The 21586-nt window shown below is 40.9% G+C and overlaps 1 protein-coding gene across 2 annotated transcripts; it reads right to left on the bottom strand.

Moving 5' to 3' along the window:
* Positions 1-901: 901 nt before the first annotated feature.
* On the bottom strand, positions 902-20537 carry LOC307211769 (heterogeneous nuclear ribonucleoprotein L-like). Of its 2 annotated transcripts, none has more exons than XM_079968762.1 (13): positions 20180-20537; positions 13911-14029; positions 13213-13450; positions 11449-11534; positions 10407-10503; positions 10247-10319; positions 6522-6593; positions 4383-4600; positions 4022-4143; positions 3455-3656; positions 2565-2622; positions 2373-2471; positions 902-1627 (listed from the first exon to the last, which is right to left on the bottom strand). In XM_079968762.1, the coding sequence occupies exons 1-13, from the start codon at positions 20357-20359 to the stop codon at positions 1572-1574; spliced, it is 1620 nt and encodes a 539-aa protein (XP_079824888.1). In that variant the 5' UTR covers positions 20360-20537; the 3' UTR covers positions 902-1571. The 2 variants fall into 2 exon arrangements, with proteins under 2 accessions (XP_079824888.1, XP_079824887.1); XM_079968761.1 differs by having other exon boundaries at positions 10407-10492; positions 11438-11534.
* Between the last annotated feature and the right edge of the window lie 1049 nt (positions 20538-21586).

The following is a 21586-nucleotide window of genomic DNA, read 5'->3' on the forward strand; positions in this document are numbered from 1 at the left end:
ATGTATTGGTAAGAGCTCTGGTGGTTTACTTCAAATCAATCAGAGCTCTTACTAGTACACCCGCAATGTATCTGGCACAGGTTTCTGGCTCCCATGGGTCTAAAAATGCCAACTAAAAAGATTCCTCCCTCCTGCCCGCCCCCAAATCTGAAATTGGTTCTTGTATCAATCACAAATTCATAGGATGACCAATTTGCACATAAAAATGCTGTATGTTGCCTACTCTGGCCTAAACGACCTGATTTGATACTTTAAATTAATGAAGTCTTCTAACATATCGGTCTTCAACTCGTGAGTCAGGTGGGACCCACTACTCCAAGGAGGGGAAATTGTGGCTCTCCTTTACCATGATGGCTGGGGCTGATGGGAGTTGGAATTTAATAATATGCAGAAGGCCACAGATTCCAACCCCTGATCTACAGTTTGGATCCAAAGATAAACTTTAGGTATTCCCAAAAGTTGGGAAAAGTTCAGAAAAAAGCAACCAAAATCATCATCATCATTCACTGAATTTCATCTGAGGATCACAGGGTGGTTTGCAATATGAAAACATGAAAACACATAACATACAAACAAAACTTAGTAGAAAAACTATAATTGTTATTTTTTAAAAAAGAATTCCTGTTCCCTCCCCCATCTGTGTGTATTGTGAAGGGTGGGGAGGAATTGAAGCATTAAGGTCCCAGTGCTGCACACGACTACTTGGGAGTAAGCCACGCAGGAGATATGAGTAGGTGGGAGCTTCTCTCTACACATCAGCAGGGTCCCAGGGTCTGCCTTGCTGTTTTGTGTCTCTCCCCTCCCTAGCTTGGTTCATACAAGGATGTAAAACCATCCTGTGACAATAAACAGTTTCCTTTAGTGCCAAAGACTGTCATCACAAAGCAAATGAGAAACTGCATTCATTCAGGTTGGTGTTTATTTTTTGTAAGGACATTCCAGGTTAGGATTAGCAATAAGGACATCATGCTAATGGGAGTGAAAAATTATTCTGAGAAGACACTATTTAAAGTAAGTTTCAATTCATTCGGGGGGGGGGGGAATCTTTCTTCCTGTGAAGTTTCTGTTAAAAATCCGTGACAGTTATATTACTAAATATCAAAGTGAAAAGGATTTACAAATTTAGTTCTGCTTTTAAAATTGTTGCAACGCATACAGTTTTAACCAGAATTCACCAGCAATTTTACATCTAATATTCCAATATAATAATCCAACTTGCCATTTAAACCGAAGTGGAAAATAGTGATTGTAAATGAAAATGTACATTTTACTGCTGTGTGGAAACTGTGTTTAAGGTCTGCTGTATACAGTTTTTTGCACATGCTGCCTATAAGGCAGTTCAAACATCTGTAGATAACCGTTACACAAGTGAAAAAAGCTCTATGTAATATACTGTCATCTACTCTTCAGAAGCCAACGGGAAAATGGTTGTGTAAAAACACTTTCATTATAAAACAAAATGAACTTAAGTTAGATTGAGACAAGAAAACCTAGAGCCTGCAGACAACATACGATTTCTTCAAGTGTGTAAATAAAGAGGGAAGGAGCTCCTTAACATGCTGTCCTCTGCTCTACAAATGGGAGGAAGTAGAGAAGCAAAGCTTCAAGGTATAAGGATTAGAGCCATCTGCAAGATAAAAGGGAAACTGTTAAGAATGTCACTTTGGATGGTTTCGTGCCTTATGTCAGCCTGTTTGTCTGAGAAAAGATATGTCTTTAAGCAAGTTAAAAACTGCTACTAAAATACTAGAATCTATTTCTAGCACGCCAGTGCATAATGCATCAAAACTCAACCAAACCTTTCCCCTAGAAAGAAAACACTGTCTTTCTACGAAACCAGTTCCATGAAAACACGGCTTTATAGGGTGTTATTCCCATGGCTTCCATCACAGTTGCACTTCTGATGCAGAAGTATCACACAATCGGGCCATTTAAATAGCATTATCGTCTTGATGGGAAACACAGTTTTCTCCTAATACATCTATTGCTGTTGTGGTCACTGCATGGTATGTGGGCACACAAATTAACCAAGTTGCTATTGGATATTACCTGTGACATCACTCACAAAGAATTGCTACTAGATACGGAGCTTGTAAATCAAGGCCTCTGCTCTTACTTTCACTTTAGGGCAGGGAAAGTTACCAGTTACCATTTTACATGTTTTCTTCATTGTCCTTCACTGACAGAGGCCAGTGTTGCCCACAGCACCCCGGACCATCATTCAAGGCACCCCAGGGTGCCATGAACACCACTGGTGTACTGGATTGTTTTATTGCACACAGTCTTGGTATTATATATTAGTGAGATGGCATATAAATTATTTAAAATAAATCAATAAAACCCTTTAAGAATGTTTCAATACAGTGACTTACTAGGGACTCTTATCTGGTAGTGATTAAGTACTGTAAGGGCTTCCACTGCATCTGTCTTGCATTCCCACTCCAACAGACCAGAAAGTGTTTTGGCTGAAGCTGTCAAAACAAGAGTTTAAAATGTTTGCTTCATATCACCATAGGTAAGTTAGGTTTCTTTGAGCACTTAAATAAAGTCAAATATTCACTTACGCTTTGGATCAAATACTTTGTATTTGATAAAAGACAGAACTTCATGATCATCACACAGCTGGAACAATAAAGTGAAAATATGTTCATTAAACATCAACAATCTAATTCTAGAGGATGTCACTTAAGAGCCGCAGAAACTGGCGATTTCTGGGATAAGGAGGACACTTGGCACAAAATGGTTGATTAACTTACTTTTAAAGCATCTAAGCATCTAAGATAGCAGCAGGGAACCTCCAGCCTGCAGAGCTCATTAGGTCCAGCATGGGCCCCACTCTCTAGTGCACCCAAGTGTTCTGTTTTGAAGTGGTCTGCATGAAAACAGCTTGCTAAAACGAGTTTTTTTCTTCCATTTTAGCAAGCAGTTTCAGTATAAATGGTGTCATGCTACTGAAGCAAAGCACACTTCCACCGCCAATCAGCTGAATGGCAGTGGGAGAGCACCTTCGAAAGGAACTGCACCATGAGCGGAAAATGGTTTGCCTTTAAACCGCTTGCTAAAATGGTTTTCCCCTCCTTTTTACCAGACGGCCTCAATTCAAACCAGTCTATGATAAGGCAACAAGTCTCTTTGAAGGTGCATTCCAACCAGATTCAGCCAATCGGTGCTGGGAATTCACCTTAAAATGAGATTGCTATAACTGTCCATCAGCTGATCAGTGGTTACATCCATCCCCTTTTTACTTTGATAGGCATCACATGTCATATTATTGACTGGTGTGTGCTTCCACCCACCTATCAAAACTGGCCTGTAGTGAGTGTAGCGGCAAGATCCAGTTCCCCATCCCTGATCTAAGCTATAAAAAATGGAGTCTATTTTAAGGAGGTTAATAAATACTGACATCTGAAACCTAAATTACACTTTAACAGCTATGCTTCCTGCAGCTTCCTACCTTTACAAAGCTCTCTTCAGTCACACACAGTGGAACATTATAATAATGCAACACACAGGAGGGTGGTTGAATGATATTCTTGGAAGCTTGACCCGCACTGGTAAAGCGATTGTTCTTGCTCATTGCAAAGTCTTTATAACTGCTTGTCCCATCTTCCAGCTCGAATATCTGACTAGGAACAACTGAATGCTGTTTGGATACACTACAAATAAAGAGTACATATTTAAGAACATCTTTGGGGAGTGTAAAAAAAAGGGGGGATCTTTTTTATGAAATTCACAAAGCAAATTTCTTAACATACAAAATATGAACTCAAAGGTATAATCAACATTTCACTTGTATGTCTCACTTTAGTGAGTGACATTTGTCAAGTTACTGAAGAATATCAAATATAGAAGTATTTACATTAATGAAGTGTTATAACAAAGTTTACTCTTTGCATATAAGAACAGTATTCTTTAAAAAAACCACTTTATTCAGCAGCATTTTTAGTATTATACACTGCTAGACAACTTACACATTAAAGATGTGCTTTAGCTTTAGTAGTAAGATGAAATGCACACATACCAAACATTAAGTCTCTTCCCAAACAATTTGACGTTATTGAGATGCGTGACTGCTCTTTCAACAGCATATTCATCACCCATTTCCACTAAAGCTGTGCCTGGAATAGTCTTCATAAACTTCACCTGCAGGGTTGTTGGGGGGTTTTTTTGGAAGAAAAAGACAATACAGTTTAAAGGATGGTAACTTAGGACATTTTCCAATTTGGTTGGAATACGCATAGCTCCGGTTTCTCTTCACAGTAATTGCTCATTATTCTTTTAAGTTTAAGAATGGCTGGGGAAACCCAGCCAGGTGGGTGGGGTATAAATAATAAAATTATATTATTAATATTATTATTATGTGCCTAGACTTTTTCTTTTACCTTTTCAATATTTCCGTACAAGCAGAACAAGTTGAAAACTCTTGAGCAGTTCATCTTTTGCTGGTGCAATCCACTAACCATGACAACTGAACCAGAGGGGTTCCCCCCATGCATGTAAGATGAGGAAGCCTGAGGAAGTGGGTAAGCAACAAGTTCTGGAGTATCCCGAGATGCCATTCGGTATCGGCTCGGTAATGGTAACAGTGGACCATGCGATCCTAAAGAGAAAATACTGTCTCGTTAATTTGGTTGGGAAAAGTTTTATTTGATCTGATATGAAGATTAAAGCTGCCAAGTTTCAGAAGCTGCCAGTTTTACCCATCTCTCCTCCCCCCCACCCCCCGCTTTCCCCCTTTCTTCCCAATGTCTCAACAAATGAAACTGATTTGTAAAAATGTTACATGGAAAAAAAAATATATAAACGAGAGAGAGACATTGCACACACTTTTGTAAATCAAGAAAGTATTTAATAAAAAGAAGAAGACGATGACAGTTTTAGGTTTTGCTGTAACGGGCTATGCAGATTTAGCATCAACTACTGAAACATTGTTTATCTAGACAAGAATGTTAACACAAGCGACCAAAATATACCGTTTTTTTTCCATGTATAAGATGATTTTTGCTAAAAAAAAAAATTGTAGGCAAAAATTTGGGGTGGTCTTCTACACGGATAATGAATGCAGAGCGGGGCGGTCGGTTGACTAACACAGGATAAACAGCTAAAGCCACAAGCCAGACTTAAGAATAAAGGACTCTACTGTACTGATTTCAATGAGCTTCAGCACACCTAAGTGTTAGATGGTGGTCTAAGTGTGCTACTGCAAGTTTCAACCTCAGTCTTAGAAGTGATTTATGTGTGCAATATGAGAAGTATTAAGAAATGTTTCATTTTCTACTGTGACAAAGTTAACTGCAATTTACAAAAAAATCTTGTTTGCTCACAGAATGAGAACTTGATTTATAGTCAGCTGTGTAAAAAAATAATGTACTGGCATTTAAAAATAAAAATGAGATCATGAAAAACTGGTCATAAATGGATGCACCATGTAGCCATAACAAAATGCAAACTCAATATATCTTTATACCTAAGTGCACTAGGGCATGAGAAAGGTTCCCTATCCCATTCTCTTGTGGAAAACCTACTGAGGACCACATGCCGGTTATGGGCAGGGCCAGATGCAACAGTGGGTGGAGCAACAAATGTAAATTTTAACTCCGTACAGTAGGCTTGTTTCTACACAGCCCCCCAAACCTGTGTCAGCCCTCTAGCCAAGAAAGAGGCATCATCAGAGTTCAAGGACACATTCTAGCAAGATATAAACATGCAGGATGCAAAGCAAAGCCGGTGAAGGGAGTGGCCTGGCAAGAGTTCTGGGGACAAATTACCGTATTTTTCGCCCTATAGGACGCACCTAGATTTTTGGGGGGGGGAAATAAAGGGGGGGGGATTATTTCCCCCCCCAGGTGCGGGTCTGGGGCGGGGGAAGCCCGAGCTTCCCCCTCCCCCAGCCCCCAGAACGGGACCCAGAGCCATGCCGAAGCTGCGTGCAGCTTTGGCATCGCTCTGGGAGCTTGTGGGGCTGGGGGAGGGGGAAGCCCTCCACCAGCCTCCAAACCAGGTCGGGAGACAGCAGGATGGCGCGCTGCGCCTCCCCGCTGTCCCCTGAGTTTGCAGGGCTGGCGACGGGGAGGAACAGGCTTCTCCCCCCCGCCAGCCTTCTAACCAAGTCGGGGGACAGCGGGATGGCAGCGTTCCGCCTCTCCGCTGTCCCCCGAGCTTGTAGGGCTGGCGGTGGGGCTCTCCTGAAGCCTGGAGAGCGAGAGGGGTTGGTGCGCACCGACCCCTCTCGCTCGCCACGCTTCAGCGAAAGCCTGCATTCGCCCCATAGGACGCACACGCATTTCCCCTTCATTTTTGGAGGGGAAAAAGTGCGTCCTATAGGGCGAAAAATACGGTAAACAGGCCTGGAGAGCATGGGTTCCCCACCCTGCACTAAGGCAAAGCAAGCTGGTTCAGGGGGCACAATGAGGGCAGCTAGGCAAATGTGGGAACTGGTGCCTGAATAGTGAAGCAAGACATTTACAACTGTATTGGCCTATTTTCCAACTTAACCCATAACAGGAAGCCATATAACTTACCATAGCCATCGTGCCTAAAGGATGAAGGGTGTTCTCCCAAAATAGCTTGCCTCTGGCGGCCTTTCCCTCTATCTAAAGGGGAAAAAAGCATTATTAAACAAAAGCAACTCCTGCTTAAAGATAGTGGAACTTCACCAGTAAGGACAGAGGGGAGTATTTTCTGGTTAAGAACCCTGCTGGAACAGAGCAAGGGTCCATCTGGTGCAGTTCCGTGTTTCCCAATAGTGGCCAGCCAGATACATCCACATTACTTTTAAGATTTTCTTTGGATACTGTAAACTAACGGTTTTAAGTTGATTTGCTCCAGCACAAAACACAGTTGTCAGATACCAAAACTATTGTTCGCTTGAGAATATTGTGTTTGAAAAGATTTGACATTTTAAACCTAAGAAGCCTGGACAATTCTCTTAACATCACACAGTACAGCAGAGTACAAATTGCCTATAACTCTCATAAAAACAAGTTCTAAATGCAGTACAATCAAAGGACAGTACCTGAATCACACTATTAGCTTCAACAGCAACACATTTTCAAAGTGGGCTTCTTTCAAGAAGTTTCAGCATAAGCCAACAAAAACCTGTATTACATGGTTTCATGATCAGTAAACAGAGAGTACCATATTTGTGTACATACATAATCATATCAACAACTTATGATCTGGGGAAGTGCTGTGAAGACTATACATTACTATACTACTAATACAGTCTATTGTATAATTGCAATGCTGAAAAATTGCACTATTATAATCACTTTTAACAAGGAAACATTCTTTCAACAAGCCGCATTTTATACAAGAATGTAAAGTTAACCAAGGGGTCAACAGTACTGGATAAAAGCAGTACACCAACCTAAAGTAATTATTTGCAATAATCAAGTAAAACTGCATTACAAGAACAAGCAAGTTAGCTTTAACTTTCACTGCTTCTTTTCATTAGGCAATCTGAAGTTCCAATATCTCAACTGACTGTGCAATGGGAAATGAGAAATATTCAGCTGAAGTCGCAAACAGTTCTATCTCAGTGTGGATAATGCACAATATTTCAAGTTTGTTTCCAATGTTTGAGACTGCTAAAACAACCTAGGTTAAATCAAGGAATTAGTCGTATAATAATTTGATTTTGATAGTGGGAGAGTAAAGAGAGGTTGTGGCACCCAGAACACAAGCCCTTTACTAGAAAGCAACTTCCACAGATTTCAGCATGTGCTATCCGACATGGAAGTGCTATTCATCTCACATATTAGCCATATCATTCAGCCCTGAAGTTACATAAGACGACAGGATTTTTGTACAACGGAAGTAGCAAATATCAGCCACCAGAATTACATGTTGGAGTAAAATGCAATGGCAGTCTTCAGCTTGGGAAATGAAAAATTTCATTTCAAACTGCCAAGTTCTGAAGATCAGTGGGTACCCTTGAGCAAAACCAATCTTTTCCACCTGACATATCTAACAGGAAAGCCTAGGATGCAAAATGTAAAATAAATTAATTAATACAGCCATCAGTTAAAATCTCCTTTAAATTTTAAACACTAAACTGGGGCAGTTTCCAGTCTGAAGAAACCAGAACCGAAGCCTGTTTTGTAAAGAACATTCTCGCTGAAGCCAGAACCTTGCAGACTGGTTGGCCGTGGGGAGAGGAACAGACAACAACCTAAGAGGAATGGTTTGAAGAATGCATGTAAAGTAGCCCATCACAAGCTGACAAAGCTACTCATTCCTTATCAATCAGTATGCTGCTCACTACACTAAAAGGAAATGTCTCAAGCACACCCTGTGCTGCATTATTACGGCTATTGCTGATAACAGATTCTATACATTGTTTAACTCTCAAAACTGTAATCCTGTTTGGAGAAAGGACTATCTGTATCTCTGTTCCACTCCATCACTTCTTGTCTAGGACAAGGATGGGGTATCTATAACCCTCTGGATGTTGTTCGACTACAACTCCTATCTTCCCTGACTACTGGCAATGCTGGTGGTGGTTGATGGGACTTGGAGTCCAACACAATCTGGAAGACTACAGATTCCCTAGAAAATGAGCTATGAACAGTATATTCAGCTCTCTTTCTGCATGAAACTCTACTTGAGTACAAAATAAAAAGTATTCAAACTAGATATAAAGAGCAACACAACTTATTCCCTATGTCCAAGGGAATCTTACACTACTCCCCCCCTCCAGTACATGGCAACCGAGAACACTTTCAAAAGCAGTTTGCAATAGGCCATGGAATTTGCTGGTGAAATAAAATAAAAATCCCAATGAACATTGCCACACACTTGGAAGCACCTGCTTTGTTTTCTTCCAATATTTCTCATTTCACATCGTTTAATATTCTGGGGTAAGGCACTGTTCATAAATACTGTGTGAACGGCATGCCTGCCAGTTGCTTGAATAGCATCTATGTATTTCAGAAAATTAGCATCTGAATTGCCCAAGGTAACTCAGTGACTTCCCAGTTTGGTAGTTTGGGGGAGGAGGAATGTGAGCTTTAATGTAACGTTCTGCAGGTAGACAATCTGCTAACCAATACTGCAGCCCCCTTATTAACCTTTTACAAACACTTAATTCTGCATGTCCAAGCCCTAACCTTTAAATTATACATTTTTACAAGCCAAAGCACTACCAGTAAAAACAACCTTTCAGCAATAATTAAAAGGAAAGTTGAAACCTTCACTATGTTTAAAATTTAGAAGATACTCTACCTTGGTAAGGTTAAGTTCCCACCTCCATGTTATAAATGCCTAGATTTTCAAAAGGTACATTACAGCAAATTATACACAAATCATTCAGTTACAAAGAACATTTACAGAAGTCAAACTACATAGCTTTTTCTTTCCTTAACATTTCCATGCAGTTGTTATTCAAACTAGCCTTTGCAGTAAAAGACAAATTAGACCTTTTGTCAAATACTGGTGCTTGAGGGGACTTGACAGCATACAGCAAAATTTCAATTAATCTTTAAAGTAAGTGCAGTCCTTTAGAAAGCATTTATACTGGAAAACCTAACTTCAATTTTCTCTTACATATGAGAAAGAAAGTTACCACAATGTACAGGAGAGAAACAAGAGTTTGGATCTTCCATTTTATGGTGTTTCATTCTACAACGGTAATTTTAAAGGGACATAAGACTGGAAACACATGCAAACTGGTTAAGAATGGGTACAGTCTACCATGGTATTTTCGTGCCATGCAAACCAGAAGTGCTGTAAGTGGTCCTTCTTGATATGCTTGTGGTGATGGTGCATGCAGTATGCAGTCAAGGTGAGTTGCAAGTCTGAGGTTTTTCAGAGGGCCTTTTGATGATGCCGATGTGGTGCATGATGAAGTGTAGAGTCAGCCTGCTGGAGTCCTCTATCCTTCTTAATGCCTTGTCCAACAAATGAGGAAAATCCTTCCCGTGGAGAAGCAGTGTGCAAGTTTGTAGTTTGTAAGGAAAGTCTGCATCAGTGTCCTCTCCTCCAAAGAGTGAGAGCTGCTTGGAGAAATGCAAGTCCTTGTACTGCAAACATGCTTGCATGTGTGGGCTCCGTGTTAAATAGCTCAATAGGAACCAGCAGGGGGCAATAATGTTGAGTTATTCTTTTCCAGGATTACAAGTCAGGATGCCTATTACAAGAGCTGCATCAGAAATACCTGGCTTGAAGTGACTAACACATTAGACAAGCTAACTGCATATATGTATATATTTAAATGCACATTTAGTACAGTTACCAAAACACTTACCTCGTCTGCCCAAATATGGTTTAGTGTAGTCCCAACTATCATTGTCATTTCGAATGACATTAAGTCGAGTTGGCTGTTAAAAGAGAAACAAACAGCAAGTCTTAATCATTGCTTTTCTCCCAAAAAACAGTTTAGAAGCTGAAGAAAGTATGATCATTACCCTTGCATATTCTATTTTTAGTGTACAACATCCTGCATATATATCTGCGCCGTTGAGTGCTGCTTTTGCCTTCTGAGCACAAAGAACTGATTCAAACTTGATTTTATGTTAAGGATTGTTATTTAAATCGGTGTCCCCCACCAAGAAAACAAGCAGCCACAAGTTAAGCTAATTTAGACCACAACACAATAGATCTAGAAGTTGCTCAAGGCTCTTTTATTACACATGCAGAAACACCAATTTTATGTATGAGTCAATGTCTAATACTTGAAGGACATGAAATCAACAGCAACCCTATCGGTTTAAATTGTATATATGACCTTTTCAAATAAGTAATTTCCAAAATGTGTTCAACTATAAAACAGGTCTAGTATATGAGCAGTGTGCTTGCTAAGAGCACTACATTAAAATCTTTACATTGTCAAATATGAACAGATATGGGGTGGAAAACCCGTGGCCCTCCAGCAAATGTTGGATTTCCTCTAGTCAGTAACTGCAGTCAGCACGGCCAGTGATGGGGCATGACTGGAGAAGCACTCGAACACTATCTAGAGAGCCAGTGTGGTGTAGTGGTTAAGAGTGGTAGTCTCGTAATCTGGGGAACCAGGCTCGCGTCTCCGCTCCTCCACATGCAGCTGCTGGGTGACCTTGGGCCAGTCACACTTCTTTGAAGTCTCTCAGCCCCACTCACCTCACAGAGTGTTTGTTGTGGGGGAGGAAGGGAAAGGAGAATGTTAGCCGCTTTGAGACTCCTTAAAGGGAGTGAAAGGCGGGATATCAAATCCAAACTCTTCTTCTTCTTCTACTAGAGGATCACAAGCTCTCCACCCCCAGTTTAGGTAATAGTCTACACTGCCCTCACCATGGGATAAAAGCCAGAGGGTGGATGATATGCAGAGATGAGTTCACTAGTTCTCTAGCACAGTTGTTTGCCTGACAGGATTAACATGAGAGGAACACTTCCCCTTATTGAGGCCACTGTGAAATCCCTAGAACATAATCTTCAGAAGCATATACACACAGGTCACCACAAAAAGGATATTCAACCATGGCTTGTATTCCGTTCCTCTTGAATATGACAATACGCTGTACTTTTCCCACAGGGTTGCACACTGTATACAAAACGTCCTACAGAAGAATGAGGGAAATATTCAGATACCATATTTGAAGCTTTACTTGGCAAATACTATTCAAAATGTTATTAGCACACAAGAACAAAATCCCCTCCTTTAAGCAGGTAAAGTTTGGACCTAATTTTTTTTTTTAGAGGAAGTCACTTGTATACTAAACATAGATCAAGAAATTTATCCCAGTGACAGATATATAGCTACATAGAGAATGCAAGGATATAACTGTAAGAGAAAAGTAGAGAAACCTTCTAGCTATAGTTTATTATCAAAACAGTAAGCCTAAATTCAGTTTTATCTCCATGTGCTTCAAAGAACTACTAAGATTGCCAAAGTTTTTGTGTCCTTAAATAATTTCTAACTTATACTATATACCATTTATAAATTGGGAATAAGCAGAATGTAAACAATGTGAAAGGCTCACTCAAATGTAGCCACTAAAACCAAAGAGCTTAAAAATACCAGTGAACATAAGAATTTTACCAAAGTGCTAGGGTAATGCTATTCATTACACAAAGATAGTATGACTCTATGAATACACAACTGCCCTATAGAATAATGCATACATGTTTAAAAGAAGGGTGATCTGGGACAAGCTACAAATATACTAGTTTATAGAATATTGCATTGAGTTTTTGTCTTTGAATAATTTGACTAAATTAAAGGCATTTTAAAAATACTATACTATAACTTAAAACTGTATCATATGATTTCCGTTAAGACAAGTACAACTGTAGTGTACAAATCAGGAACCACTGACAAGTAAAATTGGAATAATGTAAAGAAATGTAAGTGATTGGCAGTTCCAAGCAAAAACATAAGTAGTGAGATGTTGCTGAATAGGAAACAATTTCATTGTCTTCTTTTTTCCTTCCTATTACGGGCTGGTTGAGTACAAAATCATTCACCACAGACTTTAGATTAGAACCAAACAATTATCTAGCCAAAGTAACTCTTTTGCTGCACAGATCTCTGTTGAATGGAATAATATCCTCCCCAACTGTTTGTTTGCATGGAACAAATAAAGAATAACATGTACAGATCTGTGTGGATGCTTTCATTTGCATTATAATATTAAAGTATATGACCTTGTTGACACTCAACACAAAGCCAAATCATGGTTTAGGATGAGAATCTTAATCTCAGGGTCATGCGTTTGAGCCCCATGTTGGGCAAAAGTATCCTGCATTCCAGGGGTTGGACTAGATGACCCTTGTGGTCTCTTTCAACACTACGATTCTATGAATAAGCTAATATACAGAGGCCTGTATCGAAGACTGTAGCCGCTTTGCTTCCCTTCTTGTTGTTCTGCTGCTGCTGAGTTGTTCAAACATGGGTTCATGGTTTAGCCCTCCCAGACAAGCTGCAACCTATAGAACAGTGCTTGGTTACAGCTTGTGGTTTGTCTAGGGAGCACTAAACTACAAACCCAGGATTGGATGACAGGATGAGCAAAACCATGGCACAGAGAGGAAGCAAAACAGCCACAGCCACAATCTCCTCTCTGGGAGTCTGCATATTTGCTCATTCATGCTAAACTGTGGTTCAGATTAACATTCAATGCAAACAAGGGGTCTGAGAGTTTATCAGAGCAAGATACGAGACAGAAAGAAAACTCTTCAAAAGGAAAATATCATGCATTGAAGTCACTTAAAGTTATGCTTAAGATGAAGACATACCACTGTAATTGGATAAAGAGGGTTCTGAATTGATAAGAGCAGAACTTTGTTCCCACCAGAGGGGTCGTCTGTGTTTCCAGGACGGGTAATTCTTTTGCTTGTAGAGTAATTGAAAAATGCTTGTTGTCCAGCTATATATACCGGTTCATCTGCTGCAAATGTCACACATTTTTTGGCACTTTCAATATCCTCAAATTCTACCAAAGCCTGGCGTTTAAATGGCATCATCATCACATAGCTGCAGGAAAAACAATAACCGTTAATGCGCCATCATTTAAGGCCATCATTAAATCATTAAGTTACAACTGATCTTAAAAAACTTTACAATAACAATTACTATTGCAAACTCAAAGAAAATCTCCTACATTTCTTAAAATCCATGGAAGTTTGTTTGAAATCTACAGCACATGTGTCCATGTAACAATAGGCCAAGTTGGCAGCCAAGGTATATAAATTTCTAATGTAGAAATTTATATAGAGTGTTTATACAGAAATAGAGTGTTCTCTTACCCAGCTTCCATATGGAGATGAGCACAATGATTTGCTTCAGAATTAACTTCTGAAGGATTTGGTAATTCCAAGGCTTGAGGCTTATGTTTCAATTTAGGAGTACCAGCACAGGCCTTGAAGAAGTCTTTTTAAAATGTGTTACGAAGTTCATTTCGAGTCACTAAAGATATAATATATAGTAAACATACCATATGGTTCCAAATTTTTCAAGCGCCTCCACAAGATCTGCCTCCACAACTGATTCACAGAGCCCTCGGACATGGACCACAGGAGAAACAGAAACTTTGTGATGACTTCCACCAGCATCCTAGCAAAGAGAGCAATAGACTTTATTTTTCCAATTTCAATATAAAAAGTATTATAGATGGTTAACTGACAAAGTACTTTCAAGTTTATACTCGCCAAAATGTAACCTTAGTCTAAACTAAAAACTGTAATTAGTATTAACTTTGCTTAATTTAACAAGCCAGCTTCAGAAACCATGACATGTTAACATAGTTAACGTTAATTATGTTACACCAGAAAGGCTCACCCCTGCTTATAGCACAAAACCACACGTTTAGCATAATGTGTCATAGGTAGTTTGAAAGTCTGTAAGGCTGTAAACCTATAGCTTTAAGCCCTATCAAATTCAACAGGACTTTTGAATAGATATTCGTAGAACTGAGCAGTAGTAGTTTGAGCTTTTCCAGATGAGGAAAAAGCCCTCAATTTTATTCTTAGTGCTTGAGTAGTACTGGTCAATATCTAGTTCCCATAGTCCATCCTAGCATTCAAAACTCCCATTGTTCTAGGCACATTTTGCAGCAAGGAATTTCATTTGCACGAGCAGTTTCTGACCTCCAGGCACAGTACTGTGCCTAAGATTCAGATTAAAACTGCAGAGTGGAAGGAAAGGAGGACTTTTTTCTGCCTCCCCATATCCAGTCATACTCTGAAGACTGGAGAAGAGACCCTCTTAAGAATATTAGGGGGGCAGGTAGGGGAAACATGGCTGTGTTTTTTGCAGTCTTCAGATGAGGACTAGACCATGTGAAAAATGAGTGTAAGATTTTAGCTGCACTTCATTCATTTTCAGCTTTGTATTCTTGTTATTTAAAAAGTGCACCTAAACATTCCACTGTTGTGTCCGTAACCTGGGTTTAAGGAGTCATTTAGCTCATAGCGTTCATCTCCCAGTTTCTAACACTGATCCATCCCCATAACATGCATGGTAAGTATCAATACGGCTTGCTTTTCGTTTTAAAGTATCAGAGAAGACGTACGCTCCTGCCAAGGGAGAGGACATATGCTCCAAAGTAGTATGTACAAAACACCCCAAATTAAAAATGGTAACATTTAAAGAGAGGGCAGGCATACCTAGCAGTCTAATTTTGAAGGGCTGCAAAATCTGCTCCACAAGTACTCACTAGAGTAGGAGGAAGAATCATGAGGGTTGCATTCCCTAACTTTTGGGGACCACATGTCTGCAGTGGGGAGAAGCAAAGCAGTGAATTGGGCCACCCCATTCGCCCTCTCTCTTACACACTAACAGAGCAATTATGCTTGAATAAGGATCCTCTTGGCTCCAATGGGTGAACTGCGTTTGTTAGAGGAATTGCATGACAGAGAGGGGAGGGTTAACCCTTCCATATCCAGGTATAAACTCACCCACCCCAAAAACCATATCTGAACAGCAATCAGGCTTAGAAAAAGGCTTCCATTGGTCCTTTCTGTAGATAACAATGGAAAACTCATAATTTTCATTTCACAAGGAGTATTTTGAATAACTGTCAAGTTCAGAATGACAGCAGTAGCAGCAAATAATTTTAATTGTGTACTTCGCAGACCAAGAAGGTATCCCAAAACATCCATCCAACATAAATCTTTTTTTTTTAATAATATTTATTAAAAATTTTCCAGAATAAAAAGGAAAGATAGCAAGCAAGAAAGAAAAAACTAATATGATTTACACTTGGTTTCAGTGGCATCTTTCCCGGACTCCCCCCCCCCCTCTTGTATTCCATTTCCCTTAAATTGATTCCACAGATTCTTACCCCAAATTTTAAAACCTTATTTGTAATTTTAAATAACCCATTTATTCCAAATTAATTTATCTTATTTATCTTAATGAACCATTTCTCCTTATATTTTATATAATTCCCTAAGATCGACCCCATTTCCCTTCCACGAATTCCCCTATTTTCAAACAACAAACATGAAAAAAGAAAAGAAAGAAATAATATATAATTTTACAGCCTTTGGATTCCAAATCTCCCCCCCCCCATTCCCCGGTTCCAATCCCCAAAGTTCATCCATTGTCTACTGCCAGCCTGGTGTATTCACGTCTATATCTCAACTCCACTTTGCCGTCTTTTGATAGCTTTTAATTTCAGAAAGTCCAATCTCGAAAAAACTCTCAGAAAAAGTCATTGTTCTTCCATCCAGACCTCTATGTTTAAGAGTCTAACTTAAATTCTATTTCTTGGTCCTTTTAAAGTCTGGATGTTCCAAATACTCCGGCTTCAAATTTGGTCCAGCTCTTATTCCTCAGGTTGCTTTTTCCTGTTCTGCTGCAGAAACCTTCTAATTCAGAAACTTCTTGTTCTCCACAGAGGCTTTTGTTATTCAGGAACATAACTTGCGTCAAGTCCCTTCCTTTCTTCAATAGATAAATCCATTGTTTCCTTTAGTACAGAAACCTCTGTAGACAAAATAATGCTTCGTTTTTGCAGCTTTCCCAAGAGATAACAGATTCTGCTCAAATTCATAATATTTTTCCACTTGCTGCTACTGTTGCAATGTCCCAGCCTCCCTCTAGAGGGAATATGGTAACTTAATTTCTTTCAAAATCAGACCCAAAAGTCAAATAACTTGTTGCCTTTATTTCCAATAATTTATGTCCAAATTGTAACAAATCTAACCAGCAAAGCCATCGTAACAAAGTTCTCTTGACAGCTGTCAAAGTTTCTGTGTCTCTTCACCAGTCTCTCATAGCGGATCGTTCCCGGTTCCCGGGGCGGGTTGCATTTTAGTTCCCACAAGTCAGTCTTCTCCTCCAGCACAATTATTGTAATTTCCCTTCGTGAAGTTAAAAATTTTTTTCAGGTAAACAAGTTCATCTCTCGATCTTAGTTGTCAAATCCTTGCGTTGAGCCATCTACAACGGGGGGGGGGGCGGACTTCCTTTTTGCACTCCCCCCGCTCGCTCCAAATTCAAAGATCAAATTTCCCTTTTAAGTCCAATCAATTTACTCACGGGTTGTTCCTTTTAGTCCAAATCCGAAATTTTCAAAGAAGAAGTCGTTGCTCTCCGCCGAATGGCATGCGGCTTCGCTGGGCAGGGGAAGCATTGGACTCACAGCACCACACCCCCCCCGTCACCCGCTCCGCAGCCTTTAAAAAGGCTCCTTCGCGGGTCGGGGGGCGCAAACAGTGCCCGCCGAGTCACCAAGTCCATGGGCATCTCCGCCCATGGTTTTTGAGGGTCCCCGCGTCGCCGGCACGGCAGGATCCGACCCCTACCCAGCCGACTCCCTCCGGAGCTCGGAGGGAGTCCGCCATTCGGCGATGGCGCCGACTCGGAAGTCGATCATCCATCCAACATAAATCATTTTAAATTAGCCAGATCTCTCCACATCATAACCTGCTGATTTATCTGAAACACACTACATATTCATGCATGCTACCCCATTCTCTGAGCAGTGTAAGATTCCAGGGGTTCCAGGTGCTTACCCAGGGTTCATGTTTCTTTTGGAATGAGGGACAGCGGAGACTGAGCTGACTTTATGATATATGGTTTATTAACACATATATAAACCTGAGAATGTATGTGATGGAGGGGTTCACAACATTAATACCCCAAGAGGGTCTTGCTTCTTCCATAGCCACCACCTTGGATTCCAGGATAAATCAGGCATGACGCTCTCTCTCTCTCTCTCTCTCTCTCTCTGCTTTTGCAGCCTGCAGCTTTGCTTCCAACTTCTCGCTCATGTAACTCAACTCTCTACTCTGACCCTTTTTATTTTTAACTAACAGGCAGTTGAGGGAGGAAGGCCTACCCATTTGTCCTCTGACACAGAGCCACTCCCTTTGTTACCTTAAGGACCCATACTTAGAGGGCCACTATCAGGCTGGCCTGGATATTCCAGCAAATGAATGTACTGGATACAGGAATTAGAAGAGGGGCTGAAGCATACAGCCTACTTCTCCCACCCCAAACTCATAACAATATAAAATTAAAACGCTAGTACTGTATTCTCTTTTCTTGTTCATGAATTTTGTCTATAAGCATGGACTCTAACCCAGGCAGATGTTATATAGACCACAAGAGGTACACCTTCCAATGAAATAACACTGCACCATAATGGCCAGGGCTCTATAGCAAACAAACTAAGCAGAATGATCATAATCAAGCCTTAGCTTGCTGAACAAGACAGCACAAATCTCAGGAGCTGAACATAACTAATCAATAGTGAAATATGCAATGCTGTCTGAATTTCTAAAATTAAATACTCATAACAGCAATTTTATTTATATGTAACAGATGCCAACCAAACCTTTTGTAAAAATATGGACAGTAGGGGGAAGGATGTATGAATTTAGAAAGCAGGAACAAGGGTTGTGAGGAAGTCCAAAGATGAATATGAAATGTGGATATTGGAAAAGATTGTGTTATTATCTATGTATTTTATTGTTAAACTAAAATTTAATAAATATTATAAAAAAAAAGTAGGGGGAAGGATGTAGAGCCTTGATGTTTTTATAAAGGGAGCTCTTGGATATTGTAATATGTAACAAAATTCTATTAACATCTTTCTTAAACCCCAATTATAGTGCAAAACTGAATTGTCCCAATCTGAGATAAACTTGGCAAATGTTTTTGCATGATCTTAGCCAGACAGAATATGAACAAAATGGGAATGGCAATATGTAGTAAAACAGCTTCAGAGATCAGCTGACTTTGTAGTATGAAGTAGAATCAACTTATAAAGAAAATTTATCTCCATCTAACATACTGCAAAGGGAGGCTGTAATGATAAATGAAAAAGTACCTTGTGTACTAGCAGCTATAATAGCACAACATGTTTCTCAATAAATGCGTCTTCTTGCTTTAGGCTTTGAAGACTGAAAATTCCACACTTAGTTTTACTAATAACAGTACAAATGTTCAAAACGGAGAAATTTATTTGTGCTGCCTTGGTTGTACATGGGGAAATGGGAGTTTAAATTTGGCTGTGAATAATTCAGACCATAACAGACATCAAATAAGTGCCCAACAAATTGGATTATTTCAATGTTATTTATCAATTAATAAAAATGTGCTAATCCAAATGCAACTATCCTGCCCCTAACAGAGGTTTATCCTACAATACTGGATTTCCCCCTAAAGATACAGGTCCAGTCTGTTCTTAAGAATGTCCAAGCTTCCACAATCTCCTTAGGTTTATTTGTTCCAACTGCTGATCAACTGTTTAATAAAGGACAAAAGCCCTCTGGCTCTTTTCTCTGTAGTGTAGTTCCTATGCTTGACGGGTATGACGCACACACAGAGAGAACAAATACATTCCCTGCCAAACGCTGCAGGGCTCTCTATGAAAAAAAGCAATGGACGCCAGAGCCCCTCCAATGAAACATACTATTCTTTATTGCAATGAAAGGACGCAGATGGTCATCATTCCCTGTAACCCTGTGCACACAGCTTACTTATCTCATTAAGGGATGAAAACATGTGAATATGTACACATATGGAGGAAAGGAGGTTGCAATACTCAGTTTCCACCCACAATTCTCTCTCCCCGCATTTCGTGGGGGGGGGGGGTAAGCCGAAGTTATAAATACAACGCAATTCAGGGATGTAAGAACAAACTGCCTTCAGAAAAGTGAACAATGGAAAACACACCTCCCTCTCCCCGTTGTTTTATTAGAGGAAGCCAAGAGAATTTTTTTTTTTGCCTCCCGCACAATAAATCCTTTGATGGACAAAAGCGGAGCTACGCATCCTCAGTCGGCTTGTGGCAAACCCCACGATGCATCCAACGAAGGGGTCTCTCCGGCTCATTAAATCTTCTTCTTCCACAAATTGACATTGAAAAAACAACACAAAACTGTCGCACCTTAAAATGTCGTTTACCATAACAGACTAATCCTTCTGGAACATGCCCAGTTCTCTTCCCACATGCACGCTTATTAATTATTATTATTATTATTCGTTTTTTCCACCGCCGTTCACCCCAGGATCTCAAGGAGGTTAACAATACGAAAACACGAAAATGCGTAAGGTTGATAAGGAAGAAAACTTAGTAGAAAAACTTGGGATTCTCCTTTTTATGATTTTTTTTGTATAAAAACCCTCTTCAATTTGCGGGTATAAGCATTACGCTCCCGGCGCTACACACGCCTACTTGGGAGTAAGGCGCGCAGGAGCTATACTCCCGAGTAGGCGCACCTCCGCTCGGGCTGACGCGGGTCTTCTTACCCCTCCGGAGAAGCCCCCGGCGCGAGGGGCGGCCTTCTCCCTGCGGCTCTCGCCCTCCTCAGCCCCGTACTCGATCTCGCCCTCCTCGGCGGCGGCGCTGGGCTTCAGCCGCTTGGCCTGGCTCTCGTAGGCGCCGTCCTCCTCCTCCTCGTACTGCTCCCCAGAAGACGGCGAGGACATGGCGGCGGCGGCGGCCCCGGCAAAGTGGAGGTGAGGGACCCTCGGGGCTCCGCAAGTGGCGCGCAAAGACAGGCGAAGAGGCCGACGGAAAAGGCCCGCGCCGGTGATGCTCGCGAGCGATTCTCCTCACAGAAGACCGCCGCTATAACGCACGCAAAGGGGCGGGGAACGGAGGGCGGGAAGGGCAGCGCTGGTCCTGTCCTGCGATTGGAGAGACCTGTAAGCTGGAAGTTTGTGATTGGCTGACGGAGAAGCTTCTCAGGAGCTCGGGGACACGCGACTGGACAAATGAGACGCCCGTCACGGCTAGATGAAAAACGCTGTTCTTCCCCACCCCCCTATGTCTCGCTCTATCCCTCTCTCGACCTCACCTCCCGTTCCAGAATCTGCCGCTGGATTCCCTTTATTCCTGGACTGGAGAGAGAAGCGCGAGGGAGACGCAGGGGCGCGCGCACGCGTGCCCTCGCCGTTACTATGGCCAACGGTAGCAACGTGCGCGCGCTGCGGTGAAGGCAGGCTTATGTGTATGAGCGTCTGGTGGCAAAGGACGGTTCACGCCAAAGCGGTGTGGAAGAGGACAACTGAGGAATGATTTGTTTTTGGAAGAGGGCAACATTTAACAGCCATCCTCGCGTTTTTTGGGTGCTGTTGGGAATAGTTCCCCAAGAAGAATGCGTTTAAGAAGTTGCCTGCGTGTTTGCGTGTGTATGTGTGTGTATATATATATATATATATATGTGTGTGTGTGTGTGTGTGTGTGTGTGTGTGTATATACACACGTTTGCTCACGTCCTTGTGATCACTCAGATTATATATATATATATATATATATATATATATATATATAATCTGAGTGATCACAAGGACGTGAGCAAACTTCCAGGTTCATCATATTTCTTCGTGAGGCTAAATGTTGTGTAAACACACACGAGCAAAAATAATAATGGAGTGGGGGTGAGAAGGTGCTGGTTGCTGGGCAAGGTGAGAGGAAAGTCCCACTGCAGTTGGTTATAATCTTAAATCGGGATGAGGGGAAAGTGTTTTAATACAGATGGAAGCCTATGCATATTTACTAAAGGCAGCCCTGTTTAGGGAAGCTTTTAAAGTTTAATAGGTTATTGTATTTTAATATTCTGTTGGAAGCCGCCCAGAGTGGCTGGGGAAACCCGGCCAGATGGGCGGGGTATAAATAAATTATTATTATTATTATTATTATTATTATTATTA

This window comes from Podarcis cretensis, assembly GCF_951804945.1.
Source record: "Podarcis cretensis genome assembly, chromosome: 3".
Lineage (NCBI taxonomy): Eukaryota > Metazoa > Chordata > Lepidosauria > Squamata > Lacertidae > Podarcis > Podarcis cretensis.